Source organism: Danio rerio, chromosome 15 (assembly GCF_049306965.1).
Source record: "Danio rerio strain Tuebingen ecotype United States chromosome 15, GRCz12tu, whole genome shotgun sequence".
NCBI classification, from domain to species: Eukaryota; Metazoa; Chordata; class Actinopteri; order Cypriniformes; family Danionidae; genus Danio; species Danio rerio.
In genome coordinates this window covers 1,692,438-1,713,588 of record NC_133190.1, presented here as the reverse complement: position 1 = coordinate 1,713,588, position 21,151 = coordinate 1,692,438, and the positions used below count along the sequence as shown (strand labels likewise).

The 21,151-nt window shown below is 35.8% G+C and overlaps 1 protein-coding gene across 3 annotated transcripts; it reads right to left on the bottom strand.

Annotated features, from left to right (window-relative positions):
• Positions 1 to 1,348: 1,348 nt before the first annotated feature.
• On the bottom strand, positions 1,349 to 20,411 carry nmd3 (NMD3 ribosome export adaptor). 3 transcript variants are annotated; one of them, XR_012390505.1, is made up of 17 exons: positions 20,306 to 20,400; positions 19,680 to 19,725; positions 18,549 to 18,683; positions 16,644 to 16,740; positions 16,212 to 16,292; positions 14,578 to 14,706; positions 13,014 to 13,104; positions 12,449 to 12,527; positions 10,426 to 10,522; positions 8,338 to 8,455; positions 6,286 to 6,431; positions 6,082 to 6,194; positions 5,919 to 5,991; positions 4,417 to 4,523; positions 2,200 to 2,270; positions 1,863 to 2,115; positions 1,349 to 1,780 (listed from the first exon to the last, which is right to left on the bottom strand). XR_012390505.1 is itself a non-coding variant. In NM_001013569.2 (16 exon segments), coding segments are annotated over 15 exon segments (1,518 nt in total). In that variant the 5' UTR covers positions 19,724 to 19,725; positions 20,306 to 20,411; the 3' UTR covers positions 1,687 to 1,978.
• Positions 20,412 to 21,151: the final 740 nt, after the last annotated feature.

Genomic DNA, 21,151 nt, shown 5'->3' with positions numbered 1-21,151 from the left:
TGCACGACAGCTGCACCTTCAGCAAACCTCCTAATTCCTGCAGCATGAGGACTTTATGAGCGTCAAAAGTGTCTTATCTGTTCGCCCAAATATTTGACTGTGTGTCACTGTATATCAATCGACTAAACCGATATAACTAGAGAAATCTCCACTGGGCTGAGTGAGAGCGCTTACTGAACAGCGCAGCATCGATGATGCAAGCGTGCACAATCCTGAAAGTAATGTAATTGCGGGCCGTCAGGGGAGACAGGAGGGCGACAAGCGTGCTTTGGCCCGGTTTAAGGCAACTGTACATAGTGTGAGTACACCCTTGGGCTCAAGTATCTCCGAGCTCAGGGTTCTCTCCCGGGACAGCATGCTATAAACGCTAGGCATATCAAAGTGGGAACTCTTAAAATGAATGAAATGAACATACTGACAGAAAGTGTATAGTTATTCATGCACATTCGGTTGGCCTGGATCAAATATTCATCCTTGCTTTCCACCAAAGGGCAGGGCAGCTCCACTTTCATCTGAATAAAAAGAAGATATGACTAAACAAATGTAAACCCCACTGAGTTACACACACCCAATCACGCATGTTGCAATGTATTGTCCTCCCCTGTTGTAAATGAAATTACAAAGAGCTGAACTCAAAACGCCGTGTCCTGTCTATTCATCTGACCGTCCTCCATCAGTGTTGACTCAAGGTAAACTCCTGAAGGAATGTGTTTAATGAGTAAAACACTGAAGGGTACGGAGCAAATCTGACTGGCGAGAACAAGCTTTGAAGACATTTATGAACTGAACTTGTTTTCTGCTTGATGAATAAAACTGGCACTCACTGGAGGTGCTTCATTGTTATACTTCAGTTGCTAAAAATGACCAAAAGGGCATCTATTTTGCAAAAATGACTTTTATAAAGGGTTTAAACCCAGTTGTGTGTCAGCAGTGAGTAAATGTATCCAGCTTCTAATAGTATGTATTAATTGTATTGTTTATATTCAGACTTGATAAAGACAGTCTGCAGAAACACTTTGATTGACATTCTCTCTTTGTACGTGTCATCATAGGGAGAAAGCCCCGCCCACTAGTGACCACCCTGCTGAAAAACCAGCCTAGACTGGTTGGCTGGTTTTAGCTGGTTGACCAGGCTGGTTTTAGAGGGGTTTTGGCCATTTCCAGGCTGGTTTCCAGCCATTTCCAGCCTGGTCCTAGCTGGTTAGGCTGGAAAATGACCAGCTAAAACCAGCTTGACCAGCCTGGTTTAAGCTGGACATAGCTGGTTTTGGCTGGGCTTCCAGCCTGGCTAGGCTGGTCAAGCTGTAATAAATTTATTACAGGGTACAGTAATGTTCAGAGACAGTAGTGGAGTTTAAATATTTTATTAAATGTACAGCTGCATCATCACACCAGCATTATTATTAGGAAATGCAGAGTAATAAGAATCCATTATATTCATCTAGAACCAAACTTGCTCCTGGAGGGCCGGTGTCCTGCAGATTTTAACTCCAACTCTAATCAGACACACCTGAACAAGCTAATCAAGCTCTTACTAGGTTTACTTGAAACATCCAGGCAGGTGTGTTGAGGCGAGTTGAGCTAAACCCCGCAGGGACACGGGCCCTCCATGACCGAGATTGGTGATCTTCATGATCAATGGTGTTAGTTGCTAAATACACAGTTCACCCCAAAAAATTTATTTAGTCATTATTTACTCTCCCTCAAGTGTTTCCAAACATTTCTGAGTTTCTTTCTTCTGTTGAACCCAAAAGAAGACGTTTTGAAGAATGCTATAAACCTGTAACCATTGACCTCCATAGAAGAAACAAAAAATACAATGGATGTCAGTGGTTACAGGTCTCTGGCATTCTTCAAACTACCTTCTTAACAAAAGTAAGAAAAGAAAGAAACTCAAACAGGTTTTAGCAAGTGATGTTTACATAAATGGAGACAGAATGTTCAGCTTTGGGTGTACTGTCTCTTTAATTGAGGTTGATTAGTCTGTCATCATGTCTGCTCCTTCTCCACCCGTGGCGTCACTCAGGCTCAGGTCCTCTAACATCTCCGCCAGAGAGATCCTGGGTGCTCCATCGTCATCAGTGTCACTCTCCTCCACGGGGATCTTTGAAGCATCTGCACAGCGAGTAAGTCATGATCATACATGAGAGTACAGTTAGAATATTAATAGAGGAGAGGTTAATATTGCCGGCTCCTCACCTCTGAAGATGTTGATGTTCTTCCTCAGCATCTCGTCCTCCTCCAGGTCCTCCAGGAACTCAGTGTATTGTCTAAAAAAACAATCAAAACAATCATTAAAAGATGATGTTTAAAGGTGCAGCATGCAGGATTGTGTTGAATTGTGTTGCCTAGTGGTCGAATTAGGCATTGCAGTCCAAATTCTAAATATTGGAGAGGATTTAATTGTTTCCCTCTAGATCCTAAAAAGACTTGACCCACACTTAGGTTGCCAGATTTCAGATTTGGTCTAGAAACTAGTACAGAGATATAATATAATATAATATAATATAATATAATATAATATAATATAATATAATATAATATAATATAATATAATATAATATAATATAATTTAATATAATATAATATATAAGGGTGTCACGATCCTCCAAATCCTCGATTCGATTACATTTTCGATTCTAAAGTCACGATTGGATTATGAATAATTAATTATTTAATGACCAATTAATTATTTGTAGCCTACCGTTTAAACTACCTGACCTGCATGGTCTTTGTTTTACCCATAAACAAATCATACAGTAAATGAATAAAGGCAAGATACACACATAATTACCACCTGTCAATCACTTTTTCTGCGGGACTCGTGAATAGGCAGTGATCTGTGTCGTTATAATGGCGTCGGTAAAAAAGAGGCACAACCAACAGGAACCAGCCAACAGTATCTGAGGTGTTCGCTAAAATGACTAAGTACAAGTGAGTGAAAGATTGAAGCAGTCCTCTGACTGCCTGGACCTGCTGCCTCCAGCGCATGGCTGCGTGTGCGTCTGTGTGTGTGTGGTCACGTGATGTGCATTTTCAGAGGTAGAGAGGAAGGAGGGCTGCTCAGAAATGCTACACGCCACTGTGGATGTCAAATCGTTGTCGTTCTAAAATGCCATTTAAAAACAAAGACAGTGTAAACAGGGCCTGAGTGTGAACTTTTCGCAAGTGGATTTGCAACGGGGGCGGCCGGAGGATCGCGATGCCGGTGTTGTCTATCAGACGAACCGTACGTAATACGTACATAGCAGAGCTTGTGAAACTGTTTTTTTTTGTCGACAACACGAACGTTGTCAACATAACTCACTGGAAATCCAAAATGCTTCCACACCGGCGACTTCATTGAAAGAGGAGAGGGTTTAAGCTCTGTCGACGGGTCTCCTGCTTCTGCAGTTTAACAAGCACTTCAACAAGCCTGTTTCTTTCCCGCTTGGCAAGCCAAGCTGACGTGACATGGGGACGTGGCAGCATCGACGATACTATTTTTTGATTCGATAATCGAAATTGAGCATAAATTGTGACACACCTAATAATATAATATAATATAATATAATATAATATAATATAAATCACATATTTATGCTCTAAGATCAATTCTCTGTTCAAAACATAAATATATTTAAAACTGCAGTCATTTGGGGTAATAAATATTTGTAATTGAAACACGATGGAAAGAAACTAAACTATTTAGAGCTTGTCGAAAATAGTTTTCCTTTTCCTTTATAATAGTAGTTCTTAATAATTGGTAGCCAAATTGCAGATTTGGTCTAAAAATTAGTATTGATAATAAAATATACACACACACACACACACACACACACACACACACACACACACACACACACACACACACACACATATATATACAAACATATATATATATGATTTACCAGGCACAATATGGATTTTGCACAAAGTATCAGTATCGTATCGGTACTAAATCGGTATCATATCTGTATCACCGATATCAGCCTGAATTTCAATCATATCCGATTGAAAAGTAAATCGTTAGTATCAAATCATTGGTATGTAAATGTGGCCGCTAACGCTATGTACTTTAGTGTTCAAAATAAATAAACAAATTAATTAATTACTCTTTTGTATTTTTTATGAGGGTATGATTTGAAATGCACAACTTTTTTGATTTACCAGACATATTAGGGTGTATTTGGACAAAGTATCAGTATTGCATCAGTACCATATCGGTATCATATCTGTATTACCGATATCATCCTAAATTTCACTCATATTAGATCGGAAAGGAAATCGCTGGTATCAAATGATTGACATGTAAATGAGGCCACTCACTCAACATACTTCAGAGACACATTAGTGGTATTTACACAAAGTATCACTCATTATCGGATTGGAAAAGAAATTGTTGGTATGAAACATCACTAATAATCTCTGACTGACCTCTCATCATCTGTATCGGCAGCGTCTTTCTCTCTGTCCATCTCTTTCAGCTTCCAGACTCTTTTTCTGGCTCTCTTCATGCGGTCGTAACTCTTCTTGATCAGCACCTGAACACCAGCAATCATGATCAATGCATTCCTGTGGCTAAAACAGTGGAGCCAGCAATCACAGCAGCTTAGCTTTCACTTAATTTTGTCAAGCCTAAAATTAACCGACTATAGCAATTGACCAACTCATACCATCAGATAAACAGTTACATAACACAAAACATAAAGTCGATTTTTTAACATCACAGTCATCTTGTCCAATGATGTTCAAGCTCCTTTAAGAGTCAAAATATTTTATTTGTTACCTTTTTGTCAAAACCGTTGTATTTTCTTTTTAAAGTTTTATTGTAATAAGACATGTGCAGACAATTTTTTTACTTCTTTTGTGTTCTTATTTATTTTCATTTAATTATTTATTTTCAGTTTTCTTATTTAATTAATTTAATTATATATTTTTATTTAATTGTTTATTTTTATTTATTTATTTATTTAACTTAATTTATTTTAATTATTTATTTCATTTGTTTTCATTTAGTTTATATTTATTTATTTAGCCTAATTTATTTTTAATTTATTTTCATTCAGTTATTTAGTTTTTTTTTAATCTTTTAATTTTTTTTTAGCTTTTTTCATTTAGTTATTTATTTGTATTTTATTTTTTAAATTTAATCTAATTGATATTATTTATTTTTTATTTTTCATTTAGTTATTTATTTTACTTTATTTTATTTATTTATTTAGCTTATTATATTTTAATTATTTAACATTTTTATTTATTTATTTTCATTTAGCTATTTATTTGTATTTTATTTATCTAACTAATATTAATAATTTTATATTTGTCATTAAGTTATCAATTTTTATTTTAGTTATTTATTTTACTTTATTTTATTTATTTAATTATTTTGCTTCTTATATTTTAATTATTTTTCAATTTCATTTATTTATTTTCATTTAGTTATTTATTTGTATTTTATTTATTTAATTGACATTAATATTTTTTATTTTTCATTTAGTTATCAATTTTTATTTTAGTTAATTTTACTTTATTTTATTTAGCTTATTATATTTAAATTATTTTTCATTTTTTTATTTATTTTCATTCAATTATTTATTTGTAATTTATTTAGTTAACTAAATTTACTTTATTTTCATTTAGACATTTAATTCCATTTTATTTATTTATCTTAATTAATTTATTTATATATTTTTTTTATTTATTGTATGTATGTGTCTGTTTTCTTTTCCTTCATTTTTCGCCAATAGAGGGTGGTTAGGAGTATTAATGGAAATCTCAGTCAGTTGATATCTTTTGTGACAGTGGAAGCATGTTGAATAATTCCTGTGATTTAATGTGATCACAAAAAAAACTAAATATTTTAGAGCCACTGTATTAATACTGGTCCATGCACAAGTATAGGCACAGTAAAATGAAGAAGCACTAGAGTGTCTTACCACATCAGGAACATGCTGAGGGTTCATCTTATTGAGGAACTCGTCGTTGATATTGGCATTGGCAAAATCAAAGCTGGAGTCAAATCAAAAGTGAGTCAGTTATGAAGATCAGTGTGTTTGGATGATGTTTGATATGTATGAGGTGATGTGTGTACAAACTCACCCCAGCACCAGATCTCCAATGTTCAGCAAATGACCCATGAAGGTTCTGCAGTGATACTGATGACTGGAGTCCATCTCTGATGTCTTCTGAACCCAGACCTCCGCCAGAGTGTGCTGCAAACACAAACACACACAATGCATTTTCGTACTGCAAAAACACACACACACACACACACACACACACACACACACATTGACCTCTGACCTTATTGGACTTGAGTCCAGCACCCGCTCCTAAGCGCTGATCTCTGATGATGTCAATGTCCATGATGATGAACTCCTCCAGCTGGCGTGGGCTGCACAGACTGTTGAATGGGTGACGCCAGAACGTGCTGCCATCCACCTCAGCAACTGAAAACACACACACATTCACTCAGTCATTCTTTATGCTGGGGATAAAGACATCCAGGAGGTTGTTATCGCAGATTATTACACGGCTGTCTGGAATACTCTCTTCTGATTGGTCAGTTGTGACATTTCAAGGTGTGTTATTTCCAGATAACAACCATCGAATAACAGAGACTCTGTTAACTGAGAATCATCTCGACTTTTAGTGAATATGTCCACATACATATTTGTTTATAACACTGCAGTATTTGACTGTTTGGCACCATCTGAATAATGCGCAGGTTAGTGTATACTCCATTCAGACTGTTTCTTATTTTAACACAACAACTATAGTAATATAAACAAACCACTCAATACTGTAATTTTCTACGACTACAGGGTATATTATACTACGCCAAACCAGAAAAGGTTGGGACAGTATGGAAAACGCAAATAAAAATAAAAATTATGATTTCTACAAACATTAACGCGTTCCTCATGAATTTTTATTGTTACTTATTATTATTTTTTTTTAATAAACACATATTCCAATTTTGGTTCTTGCAACACACTCCAAAAAAGGTTGTGAAAGGAACAGTTTAGGGCTAGAAATCAGGTAAATTTATTTGATTATAATGATGTGATGTGAAACAGGTGATGTCAACAGGTGATTGAAATTATGATTTGGTGCAAAAGCAGCATCCAGGAAAGGTCTAGTCCTTTAGGAGCAAAGATGGGCCGAGGTTTACCAACAAATACATGGGAAAATGATTGAAATGTTTAAAAACAATGTTCCTCAGAGAAAGAGAGGAAGACATTTGGATATTTCAGCTTTAACTTGTGCTAAACATCATTACAAGATTCAAGGAATCAGGAGGAATTTCAGTGTGTAAAGGACAAGAGCGCGAGCCCAAGCTGAACAACTGTGATCTCCGATCCCTCAGGGGGCGCTGCATCAAGAATCCTCATTCATCTATAAGCCAGATCAGCACATGAGCTCAGGAATACTGCTGCAAACCTGTATCAAGTACCACAATACAGAGTTACATCCACAAATGACAGTGAAAACTCTACTGTGCCAAAAGGAAGCCCTATGTTAACAGTGTCCACTGTCAACTTCTTTGGGCAGAAGGAGTTTGAGATGCACCATCACACAGTAGAAACATGTACTGTGGTCAGATTAATCAGTATTTCAGGTATTTTTGGGGAGAAATGGACACAGTGTGCTTTGGAAAAAAGAAGAAAAGGATCATCCAGACTGATACCTGCAACAAGTCTAAAAGCCAGGCTCTGTCATGGTATGGGCTTGTGTCAGTGCCCTTGGCAAAGGTAACTTGCACTTCTGTGGTGCACATTAATGCTGAAAAGTACAGAGAGATTTTGGAGCACAATATGCTGGCCTCTTTTCCAGGGACGCTCATGCATATTTTAACAAGACAATGCAAAAGCACATTCTGCACACATTACAGAGTCTTGCTGTGGAAGAAGAGGATACAGGTACTTGACTGGCCTGCCTGCAGTCCTGACCTGTCCCCAATAAAGAATGTGTGGCACATTTTGAAGCGTAATATACAACAATAAAGACCCAGTACTGTTGTCCACCTTAAGACTTGTTAGCAGGAATAATGGGACAGAATTACACCTGAAACACTTCACCACTTGGTGTCTTCAGTCCCTAAACGTTTTGAAATGTGTTGCAAGAACCAAAATTGGAATGTGTTAATTAAAAAAGAAAATCATGAGGAGCACATTAACTAATGTTTGTCATGTTGTCTGCACTGAGACACAAGTCAAAGTAAATTTAGAAATCACTACTTTCTTTTTTATTTGCATTTTCCATACGGCCCCCAACTTTTTCTGTTTTGGGATGGATGTAAATCTATTTTATCTACAATGTAAAAAAGCACTATAGAAATAAAAGAGGACTCACTCTGCAAGGTGTTTGGGTCGATCAGGTGTATGGAGCTGGTGACTCGGACACATACGCACACCTGACCCATGTTTCCCAAACTCTGAGCGAGCCGTGGAGACAGACACACCACATTATCCTGAAATTCATAATAAATGTGTGAAATCAATTTATGGTGATACTGCACTGTCTGTGTGGCAAGATTATTCCATATGCCCTGTGTTAAAGGTACAGTTCACCTAAAATGTTTATTCTGTCATCACATACTCTTCCTTTACTCGTTTCACACCTTAAGAAGGAAGTAATACTGATCGTAAGAAAGCGCAACTAGAGTCATAGCTTGTGATGACTCCTTATCAATGCATTATAACTCTGTAGGGCGGAAACAAAAAATGAGAAATATTTACCTCTATGAAATTTCCTAATAGAGAGAGAAATACAAAGAAATAACTAGACCAGTAACAAAAAAACTTTGTGGAGCTTTAGACTTCCATTTAATACAATTTAACACATTCATCTATAAAGAGACTGATGCATTGATTGATATTGATTGACTGCAAGGCCGACTGCAAATTTTTATTACTAGCAAATTGGACTATTCCATATTTTAGAAACCAGAAAAAAAATATAGAAATGAGTATGTGGCTTTTTAAAAATGTATCTGCTCTTATTACATGCTGAGGCAAAAACTGCTCTTTCATGATGATCCACACAAAGACTCAACACATATTAGTGTGGGCAGACTGTGCTTTAAATAGATTGAATAATTTTAACTGTTTTTGTGAAATTATGCTACATAAAACCTCCACCCAACATAAAACATTCATTCATGTACTGAATACAAACGCTAATCCACTCTGTTCCAGCAGGGGGCGCTTATATAACAGCAGCTCAATATTCACAGACTAAATTCAGGCAAACATTAGGATGCAGCTATAAACTACCTGACAAGTTCTGTTGTCTATCCAAATTTTAGGAACAACAAATAATAACTTGACCTCTATTTGATCATTTGTTATCAGAAGTGGCGTATATGAAAGGTGAAGGCCTCTAGATTTTGCTTATTTGAGCTCAATAAAATCTGATCATGCCTTGATTATTAATGATTTAATAAGGACAGTGCGGTCTGACTCTGCTTAGACTAAAGTGTCATCACTGAACAGAAATAATATATAACAGTAATATAAACAGTATAGAATATAAAGTCCTGCTGCAGTGGAGACAGAATGAATATTGTGTCTGACTCCATCATGAGCTTGGAGGACTGCATCCATACATCTCTGACATGACTCACATCACTGATTAATAAAGTCATCTGGAATGAAGAAGAAAGCGTTCAGCAGGACTCCCAGAGTTCATCAAGAGTCTTTAGATTCACCTTCAATGCCTCCTCCTTCATGCTCAATAATGTTCCTATTTGGTGACTGGGCTGGCCAATCCTGGAGCAGCTTGACCTTCTCTGCTTTCAGGAGCTTTGATGTGGAGGCTGAAGTATGAGCAGGAGCGCTATCCTGCTGGAGAATTGTCCCTCTCCTGTGGTTTGTAATGTAATGGGCAGCACAGATGTCTTGATACCTCAGGCTGTTGATGTTGATCATCCACTCTGCAGATCTCTCGCATGATGAACCCCAAACCATGATGTCACCTCCACCAAACTTGACTGATTTCTGTGAGAATCTTGGCTCCATGCTGGTTCCAGTTGGTCTTCTGCAGTATTGGTGATGATTGGGATGCAGATCAGCAGATGATTCTGAGAAATTCCCCTTCTGCCACTTTTACAAATGATCAACTAGAAGACCAGTTATTATTTGTTGCTTTTAAAACCGGAATCGACAACAAGACTGTGGTGTACATAATATAATCAAAAATAATACTCAATTCAACACCTTGTAAAACAGCATTTAAGTTTTTCTAAGAGCCTTCGATTTCTCTAAATGGATTCATCAACTGCTGCTACTATTTAAGACCCTGCGCACACTCTGAATGTATTAAATTAAAATGGCAAATTTCAGTTTGCATCTCTGTTGACACCATGGTTAACATAACACAGATATCAGCTCTCTTAGCATCGAGGATTTAATAATTAAAAACAGCATTAAAAGCGTTTACCTTGCACACAGGAACTATCTCCACAGAAAAGGTGCTTTTGTAGTTGTAGGTGTTTGAATGAACATCGTGAGAGATCAGCCGCTGGGACGCCTTTGACCTTTAGAGACGACATTCACAGTTAGTTTAATAGATCAACAACAACTCTTTCAAACAGATCATGACCACAGACGTGTAATCGTATCAGTGCTTCTGTAATTTACAGTCTGCATGAACTGGACGCTGCGGTCGTTCTTCTTTTCATTTTGTGATGCAGTTTCTAAAGAAACAGAATATTAAATGAGAAAGCAGTGGGCGTGGCTTGTTTTTCTACTGCGAGATGATTGGATGTAGTGAAAGTAGGCGTTTCTTTCAGAAAGATGGGGAAAAGGGTTTGGGGAGAGTTATTACAACCTGACAGACTCCTCCTGCTCACCACTAATGTTTGATGTCAAAACTGACAGCAGGAGGGGCGTGGTTAAGTGTGATAGCCACACCCACTACCTCAGACAGAACGAATCTAACAATTTAGCTGAACACAAACAGGAAGTGCATTCTCAGATTTTAATTAAAGATTACAAAGGCAAAGCATGTTTTTTTTTGTTCTTAATGACATGCACAGATGAACTGTTCAGCACCAAACTAGCAATACAAGCTAACAACATCAACATGGCTAGTTTTAATTTCATTTGTACTTTAAAGAAAGCTCTTATATGTCAGCTTATACAGCATTTACACTGTGTTTATATTTTAACATGTCTTGAATATGAAAACTGCACAAGTTAATATCCTGTTTACCCAAACTTTGTACTAAAAAACCTCCCTTTAAACTATCTACACATAACTAGCCTTTGAATTAATCAATCAATCTAAAATGTCTATAAATTTAAATCAAAAGTTAAAAGTTCACCCATAAATTAATCTGAACATTTGAACAAAACATTCGTCATTGACAGGACTGAAACCAGACTAGCATAGGACGTTAGTCTTGTTTTTAAATCTGCCACTATGCTGACACACGGGTATCTGTAGCTCCGCCCTCTTTTGAAAAAAGCACAATCTCATTCGGATTTAAAGCGACAGACACCAAAACACCACAATTAGGATCAAAGCCTAAAAGGGTCAGCTTCAGAGAGTTTTAAACATTATCTGTGTGGTGTTTTAAGCTGAAACTTCACACACACACACACACTCTAGAGACATCAGAGATGCACTTTACATCTTGTAAAAAGGAACATAATAGGTCACCATAAAGTATACTGCAACCAAATACACATTATTCTAAACAGATTCATCTAAATTAATCTGTTAAATATAGATAATATATAGTTAAATTTAATATATTATATATGAATATATAAATATATATAGTCATCAAACCTAAAACCTATAAGGAAATGTAGATCAGCTTGTGTTTATAAATTAGATAGAAGCTTCAGAACAGAAAACACCCATTTTGATTTCCAACAGCACAGGAGTAGAAAACGAAAACTAAATAATAATAATAATAATATAACAATAATAATATATTAATAATAATAATAAATAAAAAATATATAATAATAATAGAAATAAAATTATAATAACATAACAATAATAATATAATAAAATAATAATAAAATAATAACATATAATAATAATAATAAAAATAATAATATAATAAAAATGATAATATTACTAATAATAAAATAATAATAGAAACAACTTTTATTAAACTATTTAACTATAGTTTAACTTTCTATTAAACTATAATAATAGAAATAATATAATAATAATAATACAATAATATAATAATAACATATAATAATAATAATAATAATTACAATAATAATATTACTAATAATAAAATAATAATAATAAACAATAATATAATTAGTATATTCATAATAATAATATAATAATAATAATATAACAATAATAATAAAAACAATAATATAATAATAATAATAATAATAATAATAATAATATAATGATAAAAAATAATAATATAGTATAATGATAATAAAAATAATAATAATATAATAATAATAATAATAATAAAATAGACCTGCAGGGAACAGTGCACTGCAGGAAATCCACCATCTTCTGAGCGTGCTGCTTAGTGGCATAGTAAAAATCGATTCCCTCTGAAAACACACAACAGAGATCAATATTAAATCAAGAACAGACGGCACTGTAAAAATGAATTTGTTTCAATGAAGTTTACTCAACTGAACTGCGCAAACACATTGCCTTAATTTAACTGAGTAATTTTAACTTAATTATATTAAGCTTTTATTTCTTACTAATACATTAAAAATATTTACTTGAACCTTTAAAGTTTTGTTGACTTAACCTGATCTGTAAACTAAGATAGGAGTTTTACAATTAGATTTTTACAGAACCCTCATTAAATGATGTCTCCTTTTTTAATTATGTGCAAATAACACAATTCTTTTACATTTATGTTCGGCTGAAACAAAGCATGCTGGGAACTACAAATCTGCACAGTTGGTATAAATCATTTAAAAAAAAGAACTCATTCAATTTAATTAAGTGCACTGCTTGATTTTACATTGTGAAAAACTATGGTGATGATGATGATGATGATGGTGGTGGTGGTGGTGATATACCATGAATCTCTTTGATGCGCACTGTGTTCTGATGCAGCTTGTGCTTCAAAATCAGCTGCTCCAAGTAGTAAAATGTCTTTTTGTGGACAGTCTGAAAGGCAAAAATAATATTAGTGCAATGCTGAGGCTGTATACACTGCCTGACAAAAGTCTTGTTGTGGATCACAGTTGTAAGAGCAGCAAATAATAACTTGACGTCTAGTTGATCATGTGTTAAAGTGTCAGAAGGTGGATTTCTCTGCTGAATCATCTGCTGATCTGCATCCCAATCATCACCAATACTGCTGAAGACCTACTGGAACCAGCATGGAGCAAGATTCTCACAGAAATCAGTCAAGTTTGGTGAAGGAGAAATCATGGTTTGGGGTTCATCATGCGAGAGATCTGCAGAGTGGATGATCAACATCAACAGCCTGAGGTGTCAAGACATTTGTGCTGCCCATTACATTACAAACCACAGGAGAGGGACAATTCTCCAGCAGGATAGCGCTCCTTCTCATACTTCAGCCTCCACATCAAAACTCCTGAAAGCAGAGAGTGCTCCAGGATTGGCCAGCCCAGTCACCAGACATGCACATTATTGAGCATAAGATGGAGGAGGCGTTGAAGATGAACACAAAGAGTCTTGATGAGCTCTGGGAGTCCTGCTGAACGCTTTCTTCACCATTCCAGATGACTTTATTAATCAGTGATGTGAGTCATGTCAGAGATGTATGGATGCAGTCCTCCAAGCTCATGATGGAGTCAGACACAATATTCATTCTGTCTCCACTGCAGCAGGACTTTATATTCTATACTGGACATTATTCCTGTTCAGTGATGAGACTTTAGCCTGAGCAGAGTCAGACCGCACTGTCCTAATCAAATCATTAATAATCAAGGCATGATCAGATTTTATTGAGCTCAAATCAGCAAAATCTAGAGGCCTTCACCTTTCATAGAGACACTTCTGACACCAAATGATCAACTAGAAGTTATTATTTGTGTTCCTAAAACTTGGATAGACGTCAAGACTTATGTCAGGTAGTGCAGTCACACTAATAATTTGTAAAACAACAATACAGCGCAAAACAAAGAGTTCTTAAAACTAATATCAATAGCACAGCTACAACTATTTCTAGCCATAAAGCAATTAAAATCAACAATTGAAAACAAATAAAAAATCTGAAATAAAATAAGAACCATCCAACAATTAAATACAACAATATACCATCTCACGATTGTTCCACTATTCACTATATTACACGAATCACTCAAAATCTTCAATATTCTACTGACGAACAAAAGCCACATCCATCTTAGCTGACCTGAGGGTGAGTAAACCAACAGGAACTGTTCATATATGGGTGAGCTATGCCTTTAAATCCCTTATAAAAGTGATTTATCCCTCCTTTTTAGACCCCCAGCCACACACACACACACACACACACACACACACACACACACACACACACACACACACACACACACACACACACACACACACACACACACACAMACACACACACACACACACACACACACACACACACACACACACACACACACACACACACACACACACCTTCTGCCTGACTTGCACAACAGCTTTCCAGAAGTCTTTGGCCTCCACACGATGGCAGTCCTCACACATCTGACCCTGAACCACGAACTCCACGGTGAAAACCTGCTGCAGAATGGCTCCGTTCATGACCTGCGGGCACAGCAGAGCGACTCAAACACTGAAGCGGCGCTACATCTGCATTTAGATTAGAACCAAACACTTTCTACATTTAGATCTCTTATCAGTCGAGTTTGTAAAGCTTGGCACTAGGCCTGCAGCTATGGATTACTGTAATAATCAATTAATCAACTACTGTAATCGCATTTTCTTTTAAGATCTTGCGACTGCAATGCAACACAGCAGTAAAAAGTGTATTAAAGGGAATCACAGCTGAAGTTGAGGGCAGAATTATTCGCTCTCCTGTAAATTGGCAATATTAGTGTTGGATTGTCTTCAGAACAAACCACTGTTATACAATCAGTGGCGCAAAAAGGGGGTATGCAGTATATGCGGCGCATAGGGGCGCCAAACACTGGGGGCGCCATTGTGCCAAAACTATTTTTGAAATTATCCATATTAAAAGTTTCAAATAATATATATATTTTTTTTGTTAAAATGTTTATTTAGCATTTTATACGCGTATAATATTGTATTTTATTAAATTAAAAAATCATTCCACCCCTCCCCCCATTTTTCATACCACATACATGTTTTTATGAATTTATTATGTATCATATTAATTCATCAGGCCTTTTGGTAACTTCTTAGCTCAAAACTATTTTAATTTTAGCTACAAACAAAGTCATAACATTTCAATTAAATAGAACATTTCACAGTTTGTTTCTGTTTTTTTACACTAAACATTTGACAGTCTTTTTTATTTCACTTTTAGCAGTTTCAGTCAATTGTTCTTGCAAAGACAGACCTTACACTCCTCACAGTATGCATGTGAGAAGTAATTGCAATGTTCTTTTGCCCTTTAGGACTACCATGTCTATCATTTTGTTTTGACAAATGTAGTACAAAAAGCAAAAGCAAGGCTAGTCAAGGTGCTATAATCTTTTAGTGAGGGAAAATTAAATTGAAAAGAAATTTGGGCTGGTATGAGATGCATTTCTTTGCGACTTAACATGCTTAATGTAATTATACCTTTTACTACTTCATACTATTTCAGTTGTGTTCAGAAATGTGAAACTGTATTTTTGAAGCATATTGATATCTTTATGAAAAAATATCTTTAATTTATTGACAGAAATATTGTCCACATTTTATCACTTGCCTGTTATAAAATATAGTTTGATCGAGGGGGGGGGGGGGGGGGGGCAAAAGTTGAAGCCGCATAACCATCAGTACATGTGCAGTTGCGCCCCTGTATACAATGACTTGCCTAATTACCCTAACTTTACCCTAATTACCCTAGTGAAGCCTTTAAATGTCACTTTAAGCTGAACACTAGTGTCTTGAAGAATATCTATAGTCTAATGTTATGTGCTGTCATCATGGCGAAGAGAAAATAAATCAGTGATTAGAAATGAGTTATTAAACTATTATGATTAGAAATGTGTTGACGAGATCGGCTCTCTGCTAAGCAGAATTTAAGGAGAAAAATATACAGGAGGGTGAATAATTCAGACTTGATCTGTATATCCACACACCTCCTTCTGGATGGTCAGCTTGATCTTGATCCTCTTAGAGTGGGGCTCGGTCCATAAGAAGCCAGCATCAATAAGCCGCACCTGGATGGTAATAAATGAAGACCAGCATTTAGCAGTTCATGTATTTTCTAACATGTGCAAACAATAAACAACACATTAATTACCGTATTTGTTCATCTTTGTTAATGGAAATAAAGTTAAGTGTGAAATACTTAAACTAAAATGTTTGCAAAAGTCGTTCATTGTGAACTCACAGCACATTACCCATCACCCTAGATGTAAAGACAATACAGCAATACACTAACTTTATTATTATTATTATATCTGTATTAATATATCTGATAAAGCATCCTTTTTTTGCAGCTTAGATCAAAATTCTGATAATACTGTATATCGTTATAAAATGTGGTGATGTTTCTGTATGTAACTGACCTTTGACATGGAGGCCTTGAGTTTCTTAAGGCACAGAGCCAGAAGCTCTCTGGACTCCAGAGCGCACTGAACCCACGACCCCGGAGGCTGCAGGTACCTGACAAAACACCCAGAGGAAAAAGTGAAAATCCACCCCAAAAAAAGACTATGGGCTCTATTTTGACGGTCCATGCGCAGAGCGCAAAACGCTTTCAGGGCGTGTCAGAACGTATTTTTGCTCATTTAAGGACGGGAAAATCCGCTTTGCGCTTCGGCGCATGGTCTAAAAGGGTTGAGTTTATTTTTTTAATGAGTTATAGGTGTGTTTTGAGAATAAACCAATCAGAGTCTCATCTCCCATTCCCTTTAAGAGTCTGCTGCGTTGCGCCATGGTGCATTTGCTATTTACATGACGTAAAGTAAGTGTAAGTGGAAAAAATGAGCAAGAAAACAGTTAAACAGAGCATCTACCGCGTGAGAATAAGCGATAAATGATCTACTTTCACTTTCACTCTTGGATAGGGAAACCTTTACGCACAGACATCAATTAGCCTATAAATAAATAATTTAGTTTGTTAAGCGCAAATATTCATTTCAAAACTATTTCTAAATTCAGTTCTAATTTCCAGCAAACGAATAAATGAACAATAATAATGAAGTGTGCTCAAAAACCTGAGTTACATCCTAAAACACATGCTGTGCCCCATATGGTCTAAAACCTGACAGGTGGACAAATCTAAGCTTGTTTTTAATAAAACAAATATAAATATGGATATTATAAATAATACTGCTAATAATAATAACATTATACAAAAGCAAATTGAATGAACTGAAAAGGCCTCCCGAGATGAATAAAGTATGAAGGCAGTGGTTTTTAAACTCATGTAGGCTAGAAAATAATGTTTTGTAATGTTTAATTTCTTTATATTTATATCCTATATATATATATATATATATATATATATATATATATATATATATATATATATATATATATTCTTATTATATCCTATATATATATATCGTAATATTTAAATTCTTTTTTTATGTAAAGATATTTGCGTATTGCTCTACATCGTGTGTGTATTAAGCAGTGTGTAAGCTAGGCGCGCTCTGCGCCAGACAATAGACCGGCTTTGTTCTGGTCTAAAAAACAGACTTATAGTTTCTCAAAATAGCAACGCGCCAAAACACGCCTGCTTTTTTTAGACCAGAACGCCTATGGGCGCACATATAAGTGCAAATGCATTTGCTATTTAAACAGCGTGGTGCAACACCTCAAAACGACTCTTGCGCCAAGCTGAAAGTAGCAAATAACAATTGCATTGCACCACATTGCGCCGGGTGTATGATAGGGCCCTACGTGTACCGGAAGGAACCGGGTGTTTTAAACAGCTCATATTTTCTGTTGTACTGTTCTTACGGTATATGTAATTTTGTGTGTGTGTGTGTGTGTGTGTGTGTGTGTTTTTCATGACTATTTAATTTGTTTTTTTAGGGCAACATTATCTCCAGCAGCAGAAAAAGCTATCATTTAAAAAACAAGTCACTTATAAACCAACATCCAGCATGCTGTAGAGCTGAGCAGTACAGTGACTTTACTGTATATCCAAAAATAAAAGATATGCCAAGTTGCCTTTTAAGGTTGCAAAGAAATCTGTGTTTTTGATACTAATGAAGACAGCAAAAGGCAATGATTTATTCTAATTATTTAGCCTGACATGTTCACTGCTCCAAAATATTAGAAATACTTAAAAACAAATAGAATCTGTTTAACAGGCAAACGTTTTTTTCTTATCCAGACATGTGAAAAGAACAGATTTTAGAGCAGTAATCACAATACCGTGAAACCGTGATCATTTTATCCAAGGTTATTGTATCGTCAGAATCGTACACCGGCCCATGGCTAACAGAAACAGAGCGTACCGTTCACACTGCCTGCAGAAATGGATGGTCACTTGTTTGGGGATGCCCTCAGAGATGTCCACCTGAGTCCTCAAGCAGGAGACACACATGTTGGCTGGGTTTGGAGGAATGGGAACGCCACACGTACAGCAAAGACTGAAAAAAGCATACAGATAAACAGAAATACAGTAAGACAATGAGGGAGAGAGAATTTCGAGATTAATGCGGTTTCAGCTTCTTTAGCTATGTCATGGCAAAAACAAAAACAGATCAAGTTTACCACATTTTATAAATACCACTATATTTATAACAATAAAATAAACACAATTTCTATAGTTATAACAATATCATAACAATTTAAATTCAGCAATAAATAATACACAAGCTAAAATATATAAATAATAATAATGACAATATGTACAGTTGAATTCAGAATTATTAGCCCCCTGAATTATTCGCCCCCGTTTATTTTTTTCCCAATTTCTGTGTAGCTGAGATTATTGCCTCGTGCTGCAGGATTTAGGAGGTTTGCTGAAGGTGCAGCTGTCGTGCAGTGAGGGGTTTGTGTCTTTAATAATCTACGATGGTTTGTGTTTATTGAACATTAATAATGATTAATAAATCAATATGAAACAGTCCCTTAAAAGTCACGTCTCGTCTTCAGTTACGGGCTCAGGCGCGCTTAGCCCAAGTGAACTGCCCAAGTGAACCGCTAGGGCCGGCCAACTGAAATGTGCCTGAGCCCAATTCAGCGCACACGCACTTCTCAAATGATCCGGGAAACGGGCCTGGGCACAGTCCAGATAGCAAAGTGTGAGTGTGTATGAGTGTTTCCCAGTACTGGGTTGCAGCTGGAAGGGCATGCGCTGTTTAAAACATATGCTAGAATAGTTAACGGTTCATTCTGCTGTGGCGGCCCCTGATAAATCAGAGACTACACCGAAGGAAAATGAATGACTGAAAAATGCCTTACATTAAAAAAAAAGCAATATGTAGGAGCCAAATCTCAACTGATGCTGTTGATTAATAATTCAAGTTTATTTTTGGTTCGGCAGAAATAAAAGAAACTCATAAACATCTGCGACCACTTGAGGGAGAGTAAATACTAATATTAATATAACAACACAGTACTTATAAAAGTTGAATACTCACATATTGCCGTGGCTGCTGGATGGCGGAGCCTGCATGTACTCCATGACTACAACAGCAACAACACAGACCCCAAACATCATTAATCACACTCATAATATATTGAGTTTGTTTTATATTCGCACATTTGTTTCCTTTTAACGCTCCCTACATTGTTTATCAGGATAAACTTATAATATTGGGTCTGAAATCGCATGTAAGCGCTTCAAAACAACATTAGCATTATTTACTGACTGTCAACAGTGTTGTCCTTTAATAGTCATTCGCTGCTGATTTTCCTATTTATTAGAATTTGCAAGTATGCTTTTCTGAAATTAACGCTATATTATTAGAAAGAACGTCTAAGAGTGCGAATATAAAACCAACTTCACTCCATATTCATGACATTAACAATATAAAGCATAATCAGTCTAACAGAACTGGTCACCACTGTCATAAACTTAAAATAATGTATCCACTGACAGATAAACACATACACCATTGCTAACTTACAGATCACTCTTTGTATGTATGTATGGGTGTAATTACGTGTGAAGTATGGTTGTGAGAAGACTATAACGCTCTCGATATCTTCGCCAGTATTGTTATTACTATACTATTATACACACAAACACTGGATCGATACTCACTGTGTTGTTAAATCAGCGTTGATCGACTCAACTAAATGAACATCTCCTCGCGAAAATCACACGAACTCCGCACGTGTGTGTGTGCGCCTGTTGATGACGTCACGACACGTTGTCAAAAAAGACCCTTGCAGCTGACCGTCTTCCGTTTCGTTTTTCTTATATTTTTCTTTTGTTTTTTATATCATCTTTGCAGTTTTTGTTTTGTCTGTTTTTTCTGTATTTGTTATTTGTGAATTCTTTAAAACAATATAAATAAACAAATAACAACACCCGATAGCTGTCCGAACTGCGCCTGAATGTAAATGAGAAAAAACAAACAAACAAATGGTTATTCTCCGAGGGAACTGAGTGAAAATCTTTCTAATTTTAAACCCCAGTAAAGCATGAGCAAGGATAATAGTCTGGTTTTGACAAGATGGCTCGGTAAATACAGGGTAATTAGGTTCAAATGGGTGATTTAAAGCTGCAGACAAAACCCAAAAACATAATGTTGCATAATCTTTGAGATTTATAAGTGGTGATACTTTGAGAAATAAAACATGACAGCAGCAGTTTTTTATTATTCAAACTGAAATACATTATAAATCTAAAAAGAGTTAGCCTAGTAGGCCTATTGCAGAAATATACCTAGTTATACCTAGTACTAATATACCTAGCACTTTTATATACATAGACATGGTTAAAAAAAACATATATATATATATATATATATATATATATATATATATATATATATATATATATATATATATATATATATATATATATACACACACACACACACACACAATATCACACAAGTAGTAGTGTAATGTGGCTGTGAATCAGCACTGGTGGGAGGCATGC